Raw genomic sequence first — 17,260 nt, 5'->3', positions numbered from 1 at the left:
CTTTGATTCCACCAAATAAAAACTGATGTTTTCATCACCAAAACTTTTCTACGAATCTTTGAATTAAAATAAATTCATTTAAACCTTCTTAAATTTTTCCTGTAATCAAAACTTTCCCATATAAGTTAAAAGGGTTACTTAGAAATTAATTGTATTAAAATATATGAAACACTTTTACATTATAAATCTAAAACAGATGAAGATAGAACTATGACAAAAATATCTTAATGTCGGAGTTTGTTCTTATTAAACAAAAATAAAATGGAATTGTTTCCCAAAACGTTGGCATATGAAAAATAGTTCTGGTTCTGTTGTAATCCAGAGATAATTCAGTTTAAAGGATTTGAGCTCTGCTCTCAAACTCAGGTCACACCAGTAAAACCAGCATTAGCTTCTTTCTTCAACTGGTTTCTCCTCGTTGTTAAGATTTAACAGAATCTGGAATTCATCTCTCATGTTGGGTTCAAATTTCTCTAATTTGACAGTAAAATCTGTTAAATCCGCTGCGAATGTGTCAGGACAAAATAAACTAGTTCTAGAAATAGTGAATAAAACATGAAAAATCTGTTTTCTGTTCCCCCAATGACCGCCAGGTGGCGGTCAACGTTTACTAAAACTGCAGACAAACCACGATCAACACTTCCTGTAGAATACCAAAATAAGAGCCCAGGCTGATCAGAGCTCAGACAGTCTAACTGCTTCATTGTACCATTAGAACCTCGTCCCGGTTCGGTCCCGGTTCGGTCTCGGTTCTCCAGGCATTTAATGGATCCAGACAAACTGTGTGAAGTTTGGTCGGGGTTCTGGACGTCCAGACCGACCCGGAGGTTCCGGATAGAGAAAAACAAACTTGGGCCGCTAGAACTTCACTCCCTGGTTATTTGTTCGGAAGTCTGTGGTTCTGTCGGCTTTGGTCTGAATTGGTTTGGTCCGGTCCGGTCCAACTCTGGTCTCCAGTGCGTTTCCCTGGGACCTCGAGTCGAAACGACAGAGGGCAGAACTTGGAGGGTGTTGTGGTGTTGCTATATTGAAAAGGTAGGAAATAAGCAGCATCAGACGTAGTTCAGCTTCAGTTCTTTCTTTACTCTCCCGCGTTTCTCTCTTCTTCTCTACATACAGCATTATACATCTCCAGAGCTCCCCCTTCCGTCCTTTTCATGCAATAACAGAACATAACATTTCCCTTTTCCTGAAGCAATTACTTACATGTAACATTTGCACTGTATAACTCACAGCAGGAAGCTAAGTTTGTAAAATTACCATTTCAATAAACCAACAGCAATCTGAAAATTTTACGAACCATATTAGCTAAGGCAGCAACAGTACATTAAATGAATGTCAGCATTAGAACAAAATTAGCAGTTTCACTGTTAATGATGAGAATCACAGTATAAACATTTAAACCTCTATTATTTTTTTTTGTATTTACTTTAGTAGAAGAGTAGTATATCTTTACTTGTCTTATAGAATGCTAATATCAGTCTGAACAGTAGTGATTTACATAAATTTTCACTTTATCTTACAAAGCCTGTCAACCATCTTGGTGGATTTCTAGATCTCTGACTTCTTCTAAGTGCAGCAGCAGATTCATTAATATTTTCTGGCAGTGCAAAGGTATCAAATACATTATCGCTATTTTGTTCTGAACCAGCCAAGGTTTGTTTTGGGAAGTGTGCAAGTTTTGAAGCATTCCACTTGCGTCCGTCGCTTAGTAAGAAAGTGTTTTGCCCAAGTTTCTTCATCACAGTCCGTGGTTCTGTAAATCTTGAAGATCCTTTGGAAACGTGCTCTGGTCTGCGGACACGAACAGTGTCACCCACTTTGACTGTTGGTACTTTAGCTCTCATTTTCTTGTCTGTGTATTCTTTCATTTTATTTTGCTTTTGTTTCACCCTCTTTTGTATTTGGGTATGTGTTTTGCATTTTAGTTCTACTGGGAGTATGTTTAACTTTGTGCGCATCTTTCTGTTTCTCAGTAGCTCAAATGGGGTTACTCCGGTGGTTGCATGAGGAGTAGCTCGGTAACTGTGCAGGAATTCTGTTACAGCGTCTTTCCATGAGCTGTGACTTCTTTCAGATGTCTGTATGCAGTCCTTAAGTACTCTGTTAAATCTTTCCACAGCACCATTTGCTTTAGGGTAGTATACACTGGACCTTAAGTGCTGTATCTCTCTCTCTCTCAGAAAATTACTAAATGCATGAGAAGTAAACTGACAACCGTTATCTGAGACAAGGTACATCGGATTACCTTCTCTACTGAACACAGTGGCTAAAAAGCGAATGACGACATTTGTAGTAACAGTAGAAGTGAATGCAACCTCAGGCCATTTGCTGTAGTAATCTGTAAGTACAATAGCATAACGGCAGTCCCATGTGGCATTTTCAAATGGACCTGTAATGTCTATTGCAACTTTTTCCCATGGTTTACTAGGGAATTCAACTGGAGTAAGTGGAGCAGGAGCAGTTATGGCTACCTTATCACTGTACTGGCAGTTAACACAAGAAGCAATGACAGAATGTACAAATTTGTCCAGTTGTGGCCACCAGAAAAGTTCACGCAGTCTCTGCTTGGTACGGACAATGCCTTGATGTCCTTCATGTGCTAAATCAACAACTTTGGTACGCAGAGAAGCAGGGACAACTAGTCGGTCTGTCAATCTCAATATCAGTGAGCCATGAACTGACAACTCATGTCGTATCTGAAAGTATGGAGCAAGGTTCTCCGGAAGACCTTTTTGCATTTAGGCCAACCTTTTGCAATCTGGTTGTAGAGACAGTTCTGGGCAGGTTTCACTGGCAGAAGTGAACTCTGGAAGAGAAATGGCACACAGTGACTCTTTAAAAACAGCTGCAATCATGTCAGGTTCCTCTGTTGCCTCGGTTTCAGCAGTTAGTGGTAGTCTGGACAGGCAGTCAGCAGTGACGTTTTGATGTCCTGGACGATAGGTGATGTCATACGTGAAGCAGAGAAGTCGAGCGGACCATCTGGCAATCCTTAGTCCAGCACGGCCAGAACCTTTAGAGGTGAGTAAAGTCGTGAGTGCTTGGTGATCCGTACGAAGAACAAAGCAGCGACCCCAGAGGTAGGTTCTCCACCTTTCCACAGCCCAAACGCAGGCAAGAGCTTCACGCTCGACCGTGGAGTACTTGCGCTCTGTAGAAGAAAGAGTTCTGGATGCAAAAGCGACAACTCTCTCACTGTCATCCGAATGCAGTTGAGTTAACACCGCGCCCAGCCCATAATCTGAAGCATCAGTAGTAACATAGGTTGTTAACTCAGGGTCATACAGAGCTAAGGCAGGACTGTTGACTATCATTTCTTTAAGTGAAGCAAAACTAAACTGTGCTTCTGTTGTCCACTTGAAGCTTAAACTGTGGAGTCTCTGAGCACTGCACGTAGTGGCTCAATGACAGTCGCAAAATCTGGAATGAACTTACTATACCATGATGCAAGACCAAGGAATGATCTCAGAGAAGACGTGTCGTGCGGAGCTGGAGCATGGATCACAGCAGTGATTCTATCCTGATCCGGTTGAAGACCTTCTTTTGAAATGGTGTGACCCAGGTAGTTCAGTGAAGGTTGATTAAATTTGCATTTGTGCATGTTTAGTTTGAGTCCGGCGTCAGTCAAGGCTTGAAGCACTTTGCTTAAATTTTCATCATGTTCTCTTTGTGTAGAGCCGTAGCAGATGATGTCATCCAGGTATGCTTGTACACCTGGCAAACCTTTAAGAATGATCGACATCATTTTTTGAAACGCTGATGGGGCAGACGCTAAGCCAAACGGAACTCTGCAGAAACGAAAAAGTCCATCATGAGTGATAAACGCTGTAATATCACGACTTTCAGGATGCAGAGGCATTTGGTGGTAGGCAGAGGCTAGATCAATCGTGGAAAAAACAGTAGCCCCACGTAGACTTGAGAACAGTTCATCCATGTGTGGTAATGGATGGCAATCAGCAACAATGACTTTATTTGGCTCCCTTAAATCAACACACATGCGTGGCTTTCCCCCATCTCTCCTTTGTGTCACGACTATGGGAGAAACCCAAGGAGAAGCATCAATACGTTCAATGATGCCCTTATCCTGGAGGTCTTTGAGCTCCTCTGAAACAGCTTGTCTTACTGAAAATGGAAGTCTCCTGAGTTTTTGATGCACTGGAACAGCATTTGGCAGTATATGTACTTTATGTATAAAGTTTTTAGCATAGCCAACTTCCTGAACTGATACTTCTGGAGCATGTGCTGATACAGTCTCTGGCACAGCAGTTTGAACTGTGGGAGTAGGAAGAGTACTAGTAGTAACAATTTTTCTTCCTTCAAGTTTCATTTGTAATGCCTGAAACAAATCTAAGCCAAGAAGAGCAGCGCCTGACTCAACAACAACAAGAGTACCTGCAGTAGAATGACTATCATGAGAAATGTTAGCTTTTAAGCACCCTTTTACAGAAATTCTCTCTTTTGCATAGGTAACAAGAGCAAAGGTAGGTTCAGTTAGCGCACATTCTGAAAAGTGGGTGTGGTAAATGTTCTCTGGTATAATAGACACCGATGAGCCTGTATCCACAATCAGCTCAACATCTTTGCATAGTCCATTAACAGTCACTTGAACTGTGCAGAGGATCTTGTCTTGCACTGTATTGTTCATGTAAAGAACTGTGGGCTCATTAACGATGACTTCACGTACCTCCTTTTGAGTCGAACGGCACACTCGTGAAAAATGTCCCACTTTACCACACTTATTGCATGACACTTTAGCAGCAGGGCACGAAGGTTTGTTAGCAAGGTGGTTGAAAGATCCACAGCGGAAGCAGGAACGGTTACCAGCAGCTTGAGCCGTGGCAGGAGCAGGATCCGGCGGCTTCTTCTTCGTGTCCCAACGGCGGCTTGGCTTTGGTTGCTTTTGTACGGCCCTCACTGGAGCGGAAGCGCTAGCAGTAGTAGCATCAGAAAGGACGTTAGCATCCCTTAATCCACTTTCAATTTGCAACGCCAATGTAGTAGCTTTAACAAGTGTTAGGTCCGGTTCAAGTAATAATCTGTCTCTTATGCGAGTATTAACAACACGATCAGTTGATCACGTAGCATTTGTTCCTCCATGTTCCCAAAATCACAGGTAGCAGCCAACTCCGTAAAGAAGCTAAGAATTGATTTACCGTCTCATCCGGTCTCTGCGCTCGTTGTCGAAACTTGTGACGTTCAGCAATAACGTTCACCTTCGGCACAAAATGTTCTTTTAGGGCAGCAATAGCAGTAGCAAACGTGTCTCCGGTATTCGGCAGGGTGTAGAAAAGCCTTTGGCCCTCTGTACCCAGGGCATGAAGTAGGACCGCGCGCTTTCTGGCATCAGGCCAGGCATCCCCCGACGCAGCTATCACCAGCATGTAGTTGTCGAACATTTTCAACCATGTTAGAAATGGCAATGCTAGTTCACCTGGGCATGGCATGAACGGAACAGGTAAAGGCACAGAAATAGACATCCTCGTCGCCAATGTTGTGGTGTTGCTATATTGAAAAGGTAGGAAATAAGCAGCATCAGACGTAGTTCAGCTTCAGTTCTTTCTTTACTCTCCCGCGTTTCTCTCTTCTTCTCTACATACAGCATTATACATCTCCAGAGCTCCCCCTTCCGTCCTTTTCATGCAATAACAGAACATAACAGAGGGAATAAAATAATTAGTGCCTTTAAAAAGTTAAAACAACAATCTGAAAAGTGTGGTGTGCTTTATTGGGTCAGAACTCTGGAGAACCTCCTCTCACTGACGGGAGGGATGGATGAGAACATCAGCTTTGATTAGGCCACTCTGCTGACCTAAACTGACCCAGAACCTCCACCAGCCTCAGGTTGGACATAAACTGGACTCAGAGACATGGAGGACATGAGGGACAGTGGACAGGCTGTCCCACCTGAGAGCTGAAGAAGACTCTGATGAAGAACAGGGACCTCACAGGCTTTTATTTTGAAATCTTCTTCCATCATGCATTTGTGTAAGCTTAATATTCAGAGAATGAAAGAAAGCAGTTACTGTACACACACACGCATGCGCGCGCGCGCACACGCACACACACACACACGCCCACACACACTCCCCCCTGCAGTGTTGGAGCTGCTGCAGATTCTCTGCATCGACAGAAACCCGAGAGGAGCTGAGATCCTCCGTCCTGCTGCTTTTCTCCACATTTACTTCAGTTTCCAGACCCGCTGCTGGATCCGAACCTGCCGGACCCTGTGGACCCCCTGCAGAGACACAATGAGCCTCACCCTGCTGCTGGCTGTGGAGTGAACCAGGTGAGCTTCCAGAGGTGAGAGAACCTGCTGCTGGTTCCGGTCCCGGTCCCGGTCCCGGTCCTGCTGGTTCTGGGTGGGTGTGTCACGCCTTTGTCTCAGCCTGCGGCTCTCGGCGGCTGATCGGCTGAAAGGTTCTGACTCGTTTATGAAATATTAATCCGCAGCTCAGCTCTCCTCCGGTTCTGCTGGTTCCGTTCAGGTCGAACTGGACCTCAGATGCTCGGTCCTTGACGGGTTCTAGAACGTGCTGCAAGCGGCAGGCGGTCTGGCGCCGGTCCAGTTGGTCCTGCTGGAACCAGGAGATCCATCCGCCGATAAATTTATTCTCTTGATGTTTGTTTTGAAATGGCGCCTTATTAAAATTATGATATAATATTTAAAATGTTTTTTCATGTTGGAACAATTAAATCAAATGCAACAATTTTGATTTAATAAAAAATATATTTGATTTATTTTCAAATATGAATGAAATGTTTGAGAATATTAAATGTAACTGAAGATTGTTCCTGCTGAAAAATGATTTAAAGAATTTAATGAACACAAACGGGATTTAAGTGGAAACAGCTGGGACTGGTTTCTGACTTTAGAGCAGCAGCCCAGGGCGCCAATTTTGGGGGGCGACCAGCAGTTCCCTGCTGGTCCAGACACCAGAGGTCAGTTCTGTTAGTCTCCCCTGGTTCTGATAAGTCCGGTACTTTTATCCTCGATCCGAAGCTGAGCAGAACCAGCAGGTTAATTGCTGTGGGAGTCGTTGGTTCTGGTACCAACCGGGCCACCAGCGGCCCGCTGGTCTTTCTGGACTGCTGAGAGTCAGGATGGAAAATCCTAAAATCATTAAAGGTTCATAAAAATCCATCCTCACATTTACTTCAGTTTCTGCTGCAGGCAAAAGAAGTTCAACGTCCAAAACCTGAAAGTTGCTTTTTATGTTTGGCAGCAAATAGCAAAGTTCAAATTTTCCATTTTTTCCTCCAATACCAGCAGAGACTGGGCTCTGTGAGAGACGCTACCTATCTGTGTTCTATAGATCTATAGTTATAGACGCTACCTATCTGTGTTCTATAGATCTATAGTTATAGACGCTACCTATCTGTGTTCTATAGATCTATAGTAATAGACGCTACCTATCTGTGTTCTATAGATCTATAGTTATAGACGCTACCCTAACCCTACGTTGCTATGTTGTGGCATTACTGGGTCGCTTCATTACTGGGTTGCTGCATTGCTACATTGCTACATTGCTGCATTGCTACATTCCTGGGTTGCTGCGTTGCTACATTGCTGCGTTGCTACATTCCTGGGTTGCTGCGTTGCTACATTGCTGCGTTGCTACATTCCTGGGTTGCTGCGTTGCTACATTGCTGCATTGCTACATTCCTGGGTTGCTGCGTTGCTACATTGCTACATTGCTGCATTGCTACATTCCTGGGTTGCTGCGTTGCTACATTGCTGCGTTGCTACATTCCTGGGTTGCTGCGTTGCTACATTGCTGCGTTGCTACATTGCTGCGTTGCTACATTCCTGGGTTGCTGCGTTGCTACATTGCTGCGTTGCTACATTCCTGGGTTGCTGCGTTGCTACATTGCTGCATTGCTACATTCCTGGGTTGCTGCGTTGCTACATTGCTACATTGCTGCATTGCTACAGTCCTGGGTTGCTGTGTTGCTACATTGCTGCATTGCTACATTCCTGGGTTGCTGCGTTGCTACATTGCTGCGTTGCTACATTGCTGCGTTGCTACATTCCTGGGTTGCTGCGTTGCTACATTGCTGCGTTGCTACATTCCTGGGTTGCTGTGTTGCTACATTGCTGCATTGCTACATTCCTGGGTTGCTGCGTTGCTACATGTCTGCGTTGCTACATTCCTGGGTTGCTGCGTTGCTACATTGCAGCGTTGCTACATTCCTGGGTTACTGCGTTGCTTCATTGCTGCGTTGCTACATTCCTGGGTTGCTGCGTTGCTACATTGCTGCGTTGCTACATTCCTGGGTTGCTGCGTTGCTACATTGCTGCGTTGCTACATTCCTGGGTTGCTGCGTTGCTACATTGCTGCGTTGCTACATTCCTGGGTTGCTGCGTTGCTACATTGCTGCGTTGCTACATTCCTGGGTTGCTGCGTTGCTACATGTCTGCGTTGCTACATTCCTGGGTTGCTGCGTTGCTACATTGCTACATTGCTGCATTGCTACAGTCCTGGGTTGCTGTGTTGCTACATTGCAGCGTTGCTACATTCCTGGGTTACTGCGTTGCTTCATTGCTGCGTTGCTACATTGCTGGGTTGCTATATTCCTGGGTTGCTGCATTGCTACATTGCTGCATTGCTGCATTGCTACATTGCTGCATTGCTACATTCCTGGGTTGCTGCGTTGCTACATTGCTGCGTTGCTATATTCCTGGGTTACTGCGTTGCTACATTGCTACATTGCTGGGTTGCTGCGTTGCTACATTGCTACATTGCTGGGTTGCTGCGTTGCTATATTCCTGGGTTGCTGCGTTGCTACATTGCTGCATTGCTGCGTTGCTACATTGCTTGGTTGCTACATTGCTGGGTTGCTGCATTGCTACATTGCTGGGTTTCTGCGTTGCTGCATTGCTACATTGCTGCGTTGCTATATTCCTGGGTTGCTGCGTTGCTACATTGCTGGGTTGCTATATTCCTGGGTTGCTGCGTTGCTACATTGCTGGGTTGCTGCGTTGCTATATTGCTACATTGCTGCGTTGCTACATTGCTGCGTTGCTACATTGCTTGGTTGCTACATTGCTTGGTTGCTACATTGCTGCGTTGCTACATTGCTGCGTTGCTGCGTCTTCAGTAACCAGAGGAGGAAACATGGTGAAATGTTTTCCACTCAGGTCCGAGTCGTGTTCCCAACTCTGACTGGTTCATGTTTACTGGGATCACTGGTGTGGACGTCGCAGCGTTCTGCTGCATCAGGACCGGATGGGTTTCCTGTCAAAGCAGCAACTGCTCAGCAAAACCCTCCAACACGCTAAGACTGCCCCCTAGTGGTCACAGCTGAGTAGATTTGGGTAAATTCTGATTAGAGGAGCGAACTGCCTCAGATTCAGAGGTTATTTCTGGTGAACCTGTTCGACTCAGCAGAGATCAACAGAACCTTGCCGGCCCGGCCAGCCGCTGATGGCAGGATATTTGTCTCATCATCCTGTTTTGCTGTAATCTGCTTCTGCCTCCATTTTTCAGTCTATAATTAATGGTGTTGATAGGAAACATAATTTCAGCTTTTTCTACAAATGGCAGCACTGACTACAAGTAAATAAATCTGTTTCACTCATTTCTTGTTTTCTGTTCAGCCTGGTGCTGATGGAGGTTCTGTGTCCATAAAATCCATCAGTTCTATACCAAAGCTTTACATTTGCAAGTTTTCCAGGCCTGACCTCTGACTTCTTCTTCAATCCTTTCCAGAACGATCCCTGCCTTCAGCTCCTCCTCACCAGACCGCTGCTTGACCAGTCTGATGGCCACCAGTCCCAGTGGCGCCCCAGAAACCTGCATGGCGGCCCAGCAGGAGCCAGAGGAGCCAATGAGTTCACAGCCAGAGGGAGAGGCCGCCCCTCAGCTGGCCACCGCCCCTCAGCCGGCCGCCGAAGAGCAGCAAACATCAGATGCTCCAGAGGGCCGACCAATAGAAAGAGAGAAATCAGTCGACCACCTGACAGTAATCAGTGAGGTCACAGAGACCAGTAAGTTCATTTCTCATCAGAAGCTGCTGGTAAAAATAAAACATCAGACTGAGACACTTCGCTCAGACGTTTGAGGGATGAGACTGGCAGCTAACTGGCTAATCACTTAAAGGCCACACAGATGAACTCTTACTGTTCAAAGCTATGCTATAAAAATATGAAAATGAAAGATGTAAACAACTTTCAGATTTGTTTGAATCTATAGCCTATGAGCCTGGTCTAGATATATTTGGGGGCTTGTCCGGGATTTTAGAACTTTTAGGTGCTTGTATATTTTTAGAGTCAGTGAAAATTAGAGGCATTGACACCACACCATTTGGTTTGTAAGGTGCCTTTAGGCAATGTTTGTTGCCAAATAAAAAATTACACTTTACCTGTGAGTTCTAAATCTTTTCCAAGTAGGAATGAGTCCAGCTAAAAGGACAAGACAAAAACAATCGTGGGAAAACTAGGGGTCACATTTTCTTATTTTCACAGACTAAAGATTACGCAGGTTTAATCCAGACACTACTGCAGTTTTCAACTAAAGATGTCCAAATAACATTTTTAAAAGCTAGTCTAGTTTAGCCATGATCAGATGCTAGCTTTAGCATCGCTAGCAGCTGAGGGATAGCCATTCCTTTCTCTCATTGCTGATTCTTTTAACATAAAATGTTGCCACATAAATGAGTTGAAAGTGTAAGGAGCATCGGTCAGACATCTTTGTCCAACAGTCAACACAGGAAGATAAACCGGCTGTTTCCTGACTTATTTCAAAATAAGAATCTCAAGCATGTTGATGAAACCGAAGAGCTGCTTCTTTTACTTTCTCCGCCATAAAAATTTGTTTCTTTCCGGGGCTGCACAGTGGTGCAGTTGGTAGCTCTGTTGCCTTGCAGCAAGAAGGTCCTGGGTTCGATTCCCGGCCCGGGAACATGCAGACTCCATGCATGGAGTCTGCATGTTCCCATTCTCCCTAGGTTTGTGTGTGTGTGTGTGTGTGTGTGTGTGTGTGTGTGTGTGTGTGTCTGCGGCAGACTGAGCAGCTCCTCCTGGTGTTAGAAAATGAATGGATAGTTTGTCTCCTTTTAGAAGATGTAAATAAACATTGATGTTGCCATGGAAATGATCATTGAGTATAAAAGTTACAGCATTATTCTGATTCTCAGCTGTCCATCAGGTGACCGCTGTTACTGGTCACCTGATATGTTTGTTGACATTATCCGTTAAAATAATAAAGACGCTTTTAAAGAGTCTTTCTCTGCTAAACAACTACAAACCACTCAGGTCTTCCTAAACTGTCGCCAGCAACACATACCAGCCTGCGTCGGCTCGGTTGGATCAACCTTTACACAAAATACTGGACCAGGTTGAAGTGCTGACATTAAGCCTCTCAGGCTTAAGGATTTGTTCACCTGACCCGAGTCTCTGAGAGTTCTGTTGCTCTGGTCTGTCGTCCTCCAGGTAACGGCATTGCTCCTGTCGTGGCTCAAACCTCCCCCACAGTGTCCTCTGTGTCGCCCAAGTTTCACGCTAAGCCAGGCAGCCACATTAATGGCAAACCTCGCTTGGGCAGCCGGTCCGGCTCGTTGGCGGCGGGCTCACCGAGGCCCTCGCTCACCCGCCAGCCCAGTACCATCACAGAGGTCACTGGGGACGGATCGAAACCCAGGGACTACCTGATCCTGGCCATCCTGTCCTGCTTCTGCCCCTTGGTGCCCATCAACATCATAGCGCTCACTTTCTCCATCATGGTAAGACTTTTCCCAAAGGAAGGGCTGATGAATCCCAGGATTCATGGAAGAACAGCCAAACATGCTTTGCAGACGGTTGGTCACGTTGGTTCTTCTGTGAACCTGGTTCATGTTTTCCTTCAGTCTCGGAACAGTCTACAGCAGGGCAACGTGGACGGAGCCCGCCGTTTGGGTCGCAACGCCTTGGTGCTGTCTGTCGTCTCCATTTTAGGGGGAATCGCTATCATCGCTGCAGCCATCGCCTTCAACTGGGGACGTAAGTATGGAACCTCACCTTCCCACAGTCCGCCTCCTTTCTGCCCAGAACTCAACCCAAACTCCCTCTGGAAGCATCAATGTCAGCTCTTCTTCTATTTGTTTTGCAGGGATTTTAAAATCCTGATGAAATCTTCAGGACCAGATCCAGACCAATATGGCGCCGGCTAGTCTCTGAAGCACTATCGTTCCCATCCACTTTTACCAGATGGAAAAACTATCGTACTTCTGTTCCAGCTTGTGGTTTTCTTTCTGCACGACGATGAGCATGATCTGCCTGACGCTCTACCTCCAACACAACCAGCCAACTCTGTCCCAACGCTGACCGACGGATCCCTCTGCGGTTCCAGCTTCGCTCCCGATCCGACGCGCTTCTCTCCCACCATCCTGGAATCGGACGTTTGTCTCTGTGGAAGAGGGATTATTGGCGTTGAAGCAAACTGCTGGATCTCATGTTCTGGTGCCAAAATGGTCTAAGTTGTTGTAAAACTGGGCGATGCTGCTGCTATGAAACTTTGAACTGGGGATGGATCAAGACTTTTACTGTGAAGGTGGGAAAGAAACGGACAACAAGGTCAAGGGTAGCAAACCTTTCCACCTTCCTCTGACCCAAACGTCGGGTTTCCTTCAGCCACTGAGTCCAGAACCGACTCATGATTCAGTTCTGGACTTCCGTCAGGCAGAGTTGGATTATCAGTCCATCTTAAATCAGAAGCACCTCTAAGTTTACAGTGAGTCAAAACGTCCTCATGAAATCAGCTGAATTTAAGACGTCAACGAGCCACTGGTCACTGAAGTCCAGAGGTCCTAACATCTCCCTGCTGGACTCCGACTTCAGGCTCCCACATACTTCATCAAAGCTGAGCTGTCAACACAGTTCAGATCCTTCGTGGTCACAAACCCTCCCGCTTCCGTAAACGTCATGAAGTTTGGATGAAGTGTGTAGGATGAGAGGAGCTCAGCTGCTGCTGCAGGCGGTTCCTCTGACCAGCCTCACCCCACCGTGGCCAGAGCACACAGACCAGAGTGTCAAAGGTCAGTCCTCTGCGGCCGGCACCCTGCTCCTGTAAGCTCTTCCCCTGGTCCAACACACCTGGACGGCTAATCAGCAGAACCTCTGCAGAACTTTGTCATGCCAGGATGTTGAACCGAGGAGAGAACCGGAGCAGGAGGACCGGCGCTGCTGTGGGAAATCCTGCAGCGACTAGACCTGCTCTTTATAGACGAGAGGAAGAGGAAGGCTCTTCATCATTAATCAGAAAAGTTCAGCTGGATTGAAGCTAGAAGGTTTGATTGAATCCTGCGAAAGCAGCAGATGGTGAAGCTGAGAAAACCCGAGAAGGCCTGAGGTTGTTAGACCTCAGGTTCACTCCAGTCTGACTGGTGAAGGTCGACCTCTGAAACCGATCCCATCGGGTCAGCCCCTCAGCCATTCTTAATGATCCTGTCTGACCGCAGCGTCTCCGCTTACTGGACCTGAACCGATGACTGGGATCACATTATTCCCAGTCATTCCAGGGACTTCTATTCATTTGGGAGCTTAGGTTACGTTTACTCTGCATCTCCGGCTCTCTGGGCCTCTAGATTGAGATCAGAGCGGATCGGATTTTCCTCCTGAGGGACGCAGTCGGTGTCTGCTCCCAGAGTTTAGCTTCATCTCATCCCAGAAACGCTGAGCTGTTTCCTCTTCCTGCAGGAAACATGAAGCTAACTGGACCAGAACCCCTGCTCAGTCCAAAGCCTTCCTTTATGCTTTTCATTTACATTTGCATCACAATTTAGTAAAAAAATGAAATCAAATTTAAACTTTCTATTTAATCAGCTCCAAGTCCCCAGTAAAAAGTTGAAGGTTTAATCTCCAGCTGCCAGGAGGGAAATTGAACCATTTCCAACTCTAGTTACACTTTATGAGGATTTGAATTCAAATGGTTTCTATAAAAACTCTTCATTTACAGTCGTGGAGTTTCTGGACGTTCATATCAGTGGTGGGAAAACTTATGCTAATGTGCTAATAGCAGAGCTAGTTCTTTGTTTAGCACTTTAGCATTTTTCTAAATTTGAACACACTGACACGCGTTAGCTGCGCTAACGTTTATGACTAGTGCGCTAGGATTAGCACTAGCTACAAACATGCTAGCTGTCGTTGCCGACCAGAGGAGGGATCTGACAGGAACGGTGGCTGAACTCTGGAGTCTCACATCAGCCTGACGTTTGGGTCCATCTTCAGTTTTTCTCCCAGTCTGCTCCCACCCCGGTTGGACGGGTAGCTGTTAGCGGTTAGCTGTTAGCGGTTAGCCCTGCAGGGCTTCTGGTGCCAAACTCTGAGGAAAAATCAGTTCATTTAATAATTCTGCATGATCACTACTGTGACTGGATTCATGTTGCTCACTGTAAATTATTCTTGCACACCAATGTTGCCACGTTGCTAATGGACTCCTGTTTGGACTAAACCCAGATGAACTTCGCTGTACCAGAACCAGAATCTCGTATCACCTGTGCATGTTTACACTTATTACTGAATGTTTTTACCTTCAACTGTCCTTCACTCAGCACAGAACCGCCTGAGGACCTCGGTGAACCCCGTTGGTTCTGTTCCTCGGTGGTTTCAGGTGTTGGCAGCTGGTTGAGCTCAGGTTGTTCTGGTTACTTTGCTGCTTCCCATCTTCTTGCTTTGTTCAACAGGAACCTGCAGGTTTGGTCCGTTAGAACCAAATGAAAGGTGCCACCAGTACCACCCGTTCCACAGCGCTGAGTGGAAACCAGGTGGGACCGAGGAGGCTGCCCGGTCCGTTACTGTTTGAGTGGAACAAGAGAACACAAAGTGGTGAAGGAACAAAGTAACCTGGACCTTCATCAGAACCTTCTGCTGGTCCGATCTGAAGATGATCAGAACCATCAGGTCACATTTGGACATCTCTAGTCACTTTGTTCTTGGCTCGGCTCAACCGGCTCCGGTTCTGATCGTAGCATGCCTCTTTACTAACCACATTATGCAAGTGAAACGTAGAATGTGCAGCTTTGGGTTCTGGGTTCTGTTCTCAGTTTGGAACCTGGTTGTTGGAACTCTTGTGCTGCTCTTTGCTGCTTGTATGCTAACATAATGCTAACATCATGTTAGCATGCTGCTAACGTTATGCTAACATTGTGACTGTAACATGAACACCTTCCATCTGCTGGCACAAGACGTGTAAATAGAGAAACTGTTGGAGTTTTTATTTGGACAGAAAAGTTTCTTTCATCAGATGTTTTTAGTTCTGGGGAGTGAAAAGTCCAAAAGAACCTTTTAGAAACCAAGAGTCGGATTTCTCTCTAACTTTTTAACTAACCTGCCATCTGTCAGTTATCATTTGGGAGGGTCTCAAAGCAGTTTGGCCTTGAACTAGGCCATTACTAATTAGCTTTGGCTCTAAGTGTTGGTGCTAATTGGCCCCAGCTCTGATTGGTTGGTAACTTGCCCAGAGTCCAACTGGTCAGAGTGTTTTGGATCTGCAGTCAGTCCAGGTTCTGAAACCTGATGGAGTCCAAACTAATCCAGTGGTAAAGTGTGGGTGGGTCGATATGAACCCACAGACATCGGCCTGCAGACGAGGCTGAGCTCACAGAAACTAAAAGTTCTGTTTGTTTCTGAACTAAAGCTCCAGACGTTTCATTTCTGTGGGTTGATGCTGAATCGATCCTCTTTCTTTTAGTTGAATCTGTATTTTAATATTTCTATCTGTTTTGTATTTAATCTCCTGTTTCCTGTTCAGTAGCGAATGATTTGGGTTCCAGCATGAAGCTTCACCGCCGGCGCTGTCTGAGTCTCTGCATGCCTTAAACTGACGGATGAATGAGTGAATGATGCTGAATAAATCCTTCAGCCTTGTTCATCAGAAACAGAATCATTTATTAATGACTTTTCTATCAGCTCAGATTATTATTATTAATGTCCAGTAATGACGGAGAAATCTGTAGAAAATAACTTGACCTCAATCTGATTGGATGTTGGTGATTTGAACCGTCCAATCAGAGGACAGCTGGTCACCACACGGGAACAAAAGGACCAGAGGAATCATTTGTTTCTGAATATGAACCTGTTGATGTAAAATTCATACCAGATGTTGATAACAAACTGGGTTAGGGAAGGATGTGGGAAGGAGGCGGAGCTTAAGGTCCGTGGGACTCCAGTCCGTCTGCATAGTCAAAGTCCGGTTCGGTTGGCGAGGTCTGAATGGTGAGTTAACTCTGGGTTCGGTTTGAACCTGAACGTCCAGCGGACCGGAGACTTCGAAAGCAGGAAGTGGACTACACCGCAGGGCATTCTGGGTAAATACAACCAATGCTAATGTGCTAGCCTAGCGCTAGCAGGACACATGGCTCGTGGTGTTTAACCAACACAACCATCAAACTATAAAGATTATTCTTCACAACATAAACGTACAGAAGAGTTGAAATCAGCTTCACCTGTCCTGATCAAAACCTCAGCTCTTCATTTCAGTTTAGAGTTTTTCTTACAAACTATTTTCTCCAAACGTTGGAAGTTTTCACCAAATGAACCGAGCCAGCAAAGAACCTCAGGGTCCGAACGGAGATCAGGTTCAGTGACCCTTTTGTTTTAGTTTCAGATGGAACATGGAGAGACACTGGAAGACATCAGGCCTCTCATCTGGGGCGAGAGCCTGTTGTCATGGCAACCGTTGGCAAGGGAGGAGGAGGAAGGAGGAGTGGAGGGGCGGGGGCACAGCGGGCCTCCGTCCTGATAACGGAGCCAGAAACACGATGAACACATGAATAATTAAGAGGAAGAATAAACCGGCTGCATAAACAGGATGGAGATAGAGTCGGTCCAACAGAACCAGGACCAACAGAACCAGGAGTATTTTAGTTACGTATTTATTACAATGTTTAGATTCAAACTCAGTACTTAGTTTTTATTTAGCTTTAGAGTTAATTATTCAGTGACTTTAATAAATTGGTGGAAACGGCAGTTGAAATAATCGGGATCGTTTCCAATCCACTGGAGAGAAGCATCAAGCAGGAAGTGATGCTGAACCAAAACGCTCACAACTTCCGGTGGCGCCGAGTGAGGAGGAGGCGGAGCTACGCTGCAGCACAGCCGCTCAGCTGGGAGCTTGGTGCTCAGTTTTCCTACAGTCCTTGAAGTAGACACCTCGGCTGCTGCAGAGAGGAACCGTTTTCCACCCGAATCCTCGGAACCAGAGAGGCTGAGATTCTGGAAGAAGCAGCAGAACCACAGGAGACGGCTAGCTGGTTCTGATCCAGTTAGTGGATCGATTGGCTG

At 45.9% G+C, this 17,260-nt stretch overlaps 1 protein-coding gene across 3 annotated transcripts; it reads left to right on the top strand.

The window, feature by feature from the left end:
• Positions 1-706: 706 nt before the first annotated feature.
• On the top strand, positions 707-15,844 carry LOC122821627 (proline-rich transmembrane protein 2). 3 transcript variants are annotated; one of them, XM_044099722.1, is made up of 5 exons: positions 707-1,035; positions 9,714-9,991; positions 11,435-11,724; positions 11,848-11,980; positions 12,090-15,844. In XM_044099722.1, exons 2-5 carry the CDS (start codon positions 9,766-9,768, stop codon positions 12,104-12,106), a joined length of 666 nt encoding a protein of 221 aa, XP_043955657.1. In that variant the 5' UTR covers positions 707-1,035; positions 9,714-9,765; the 3' UTR covers positions 12,107-15,844. The 3 variants fall into 3 exon arrangements, with proteins under 3 accessions (XP_043955657.1, XP_043955656.1, XP_043955655.1); XM_044099721.1 differs by lacking the exon at positions 707-1,035 and adding an exon at positions 5,442-6,303; XM_044099720.1 differs by lacking the exon at positions 707-1,035 and adding an exon at positions 5,443-6,289.
• The last annotated feature ends 1,416 nt before the right edge of the window (positions 15,845-17,260 follow it).

The sequence above is a fragment of the Gambusia affinis genome, linkage group LG19, assembly GCF_019740435.1.
Source record: "Gambusia affinis linkage group LG19, SWU_Gaff_1.0, whole genome shotgun sequence".
NCBI lineage: Eukaryota > Metazoa > Chordata > Actinopteri > Cyprinodontiformes > Poeciliidae > Gambusia > Gambusia affinis.
Note: the sequence above shows the minus strand (reverse complement) of the source record. Positions and strands in the feature narration are given on the sequence as shown.

Coding starts and splice junctions, on each gene's coding strand:
- LOC122821627 (XM_044099722.1), top strand. CDS start 9,766: ATGGCCACCAGTCCCAGTGGCGCCCCAGAAACCTGCATGGCGGCCCAG. Junction 9,992..11,434: donor CAGTGAGGTCACAGAGACCA/GTAAGTTCATTT, acceptor GTCGTCCTCCAG/GTAACGGCATTGCTCCTGTC. Junction 11,725..11,847: donor CGCTCACTTTCTCCATCATG/GTAAGACTTTTC, acceptor GTTTTCCTTCAG/TCTCGGAACAGTCTACAGCA.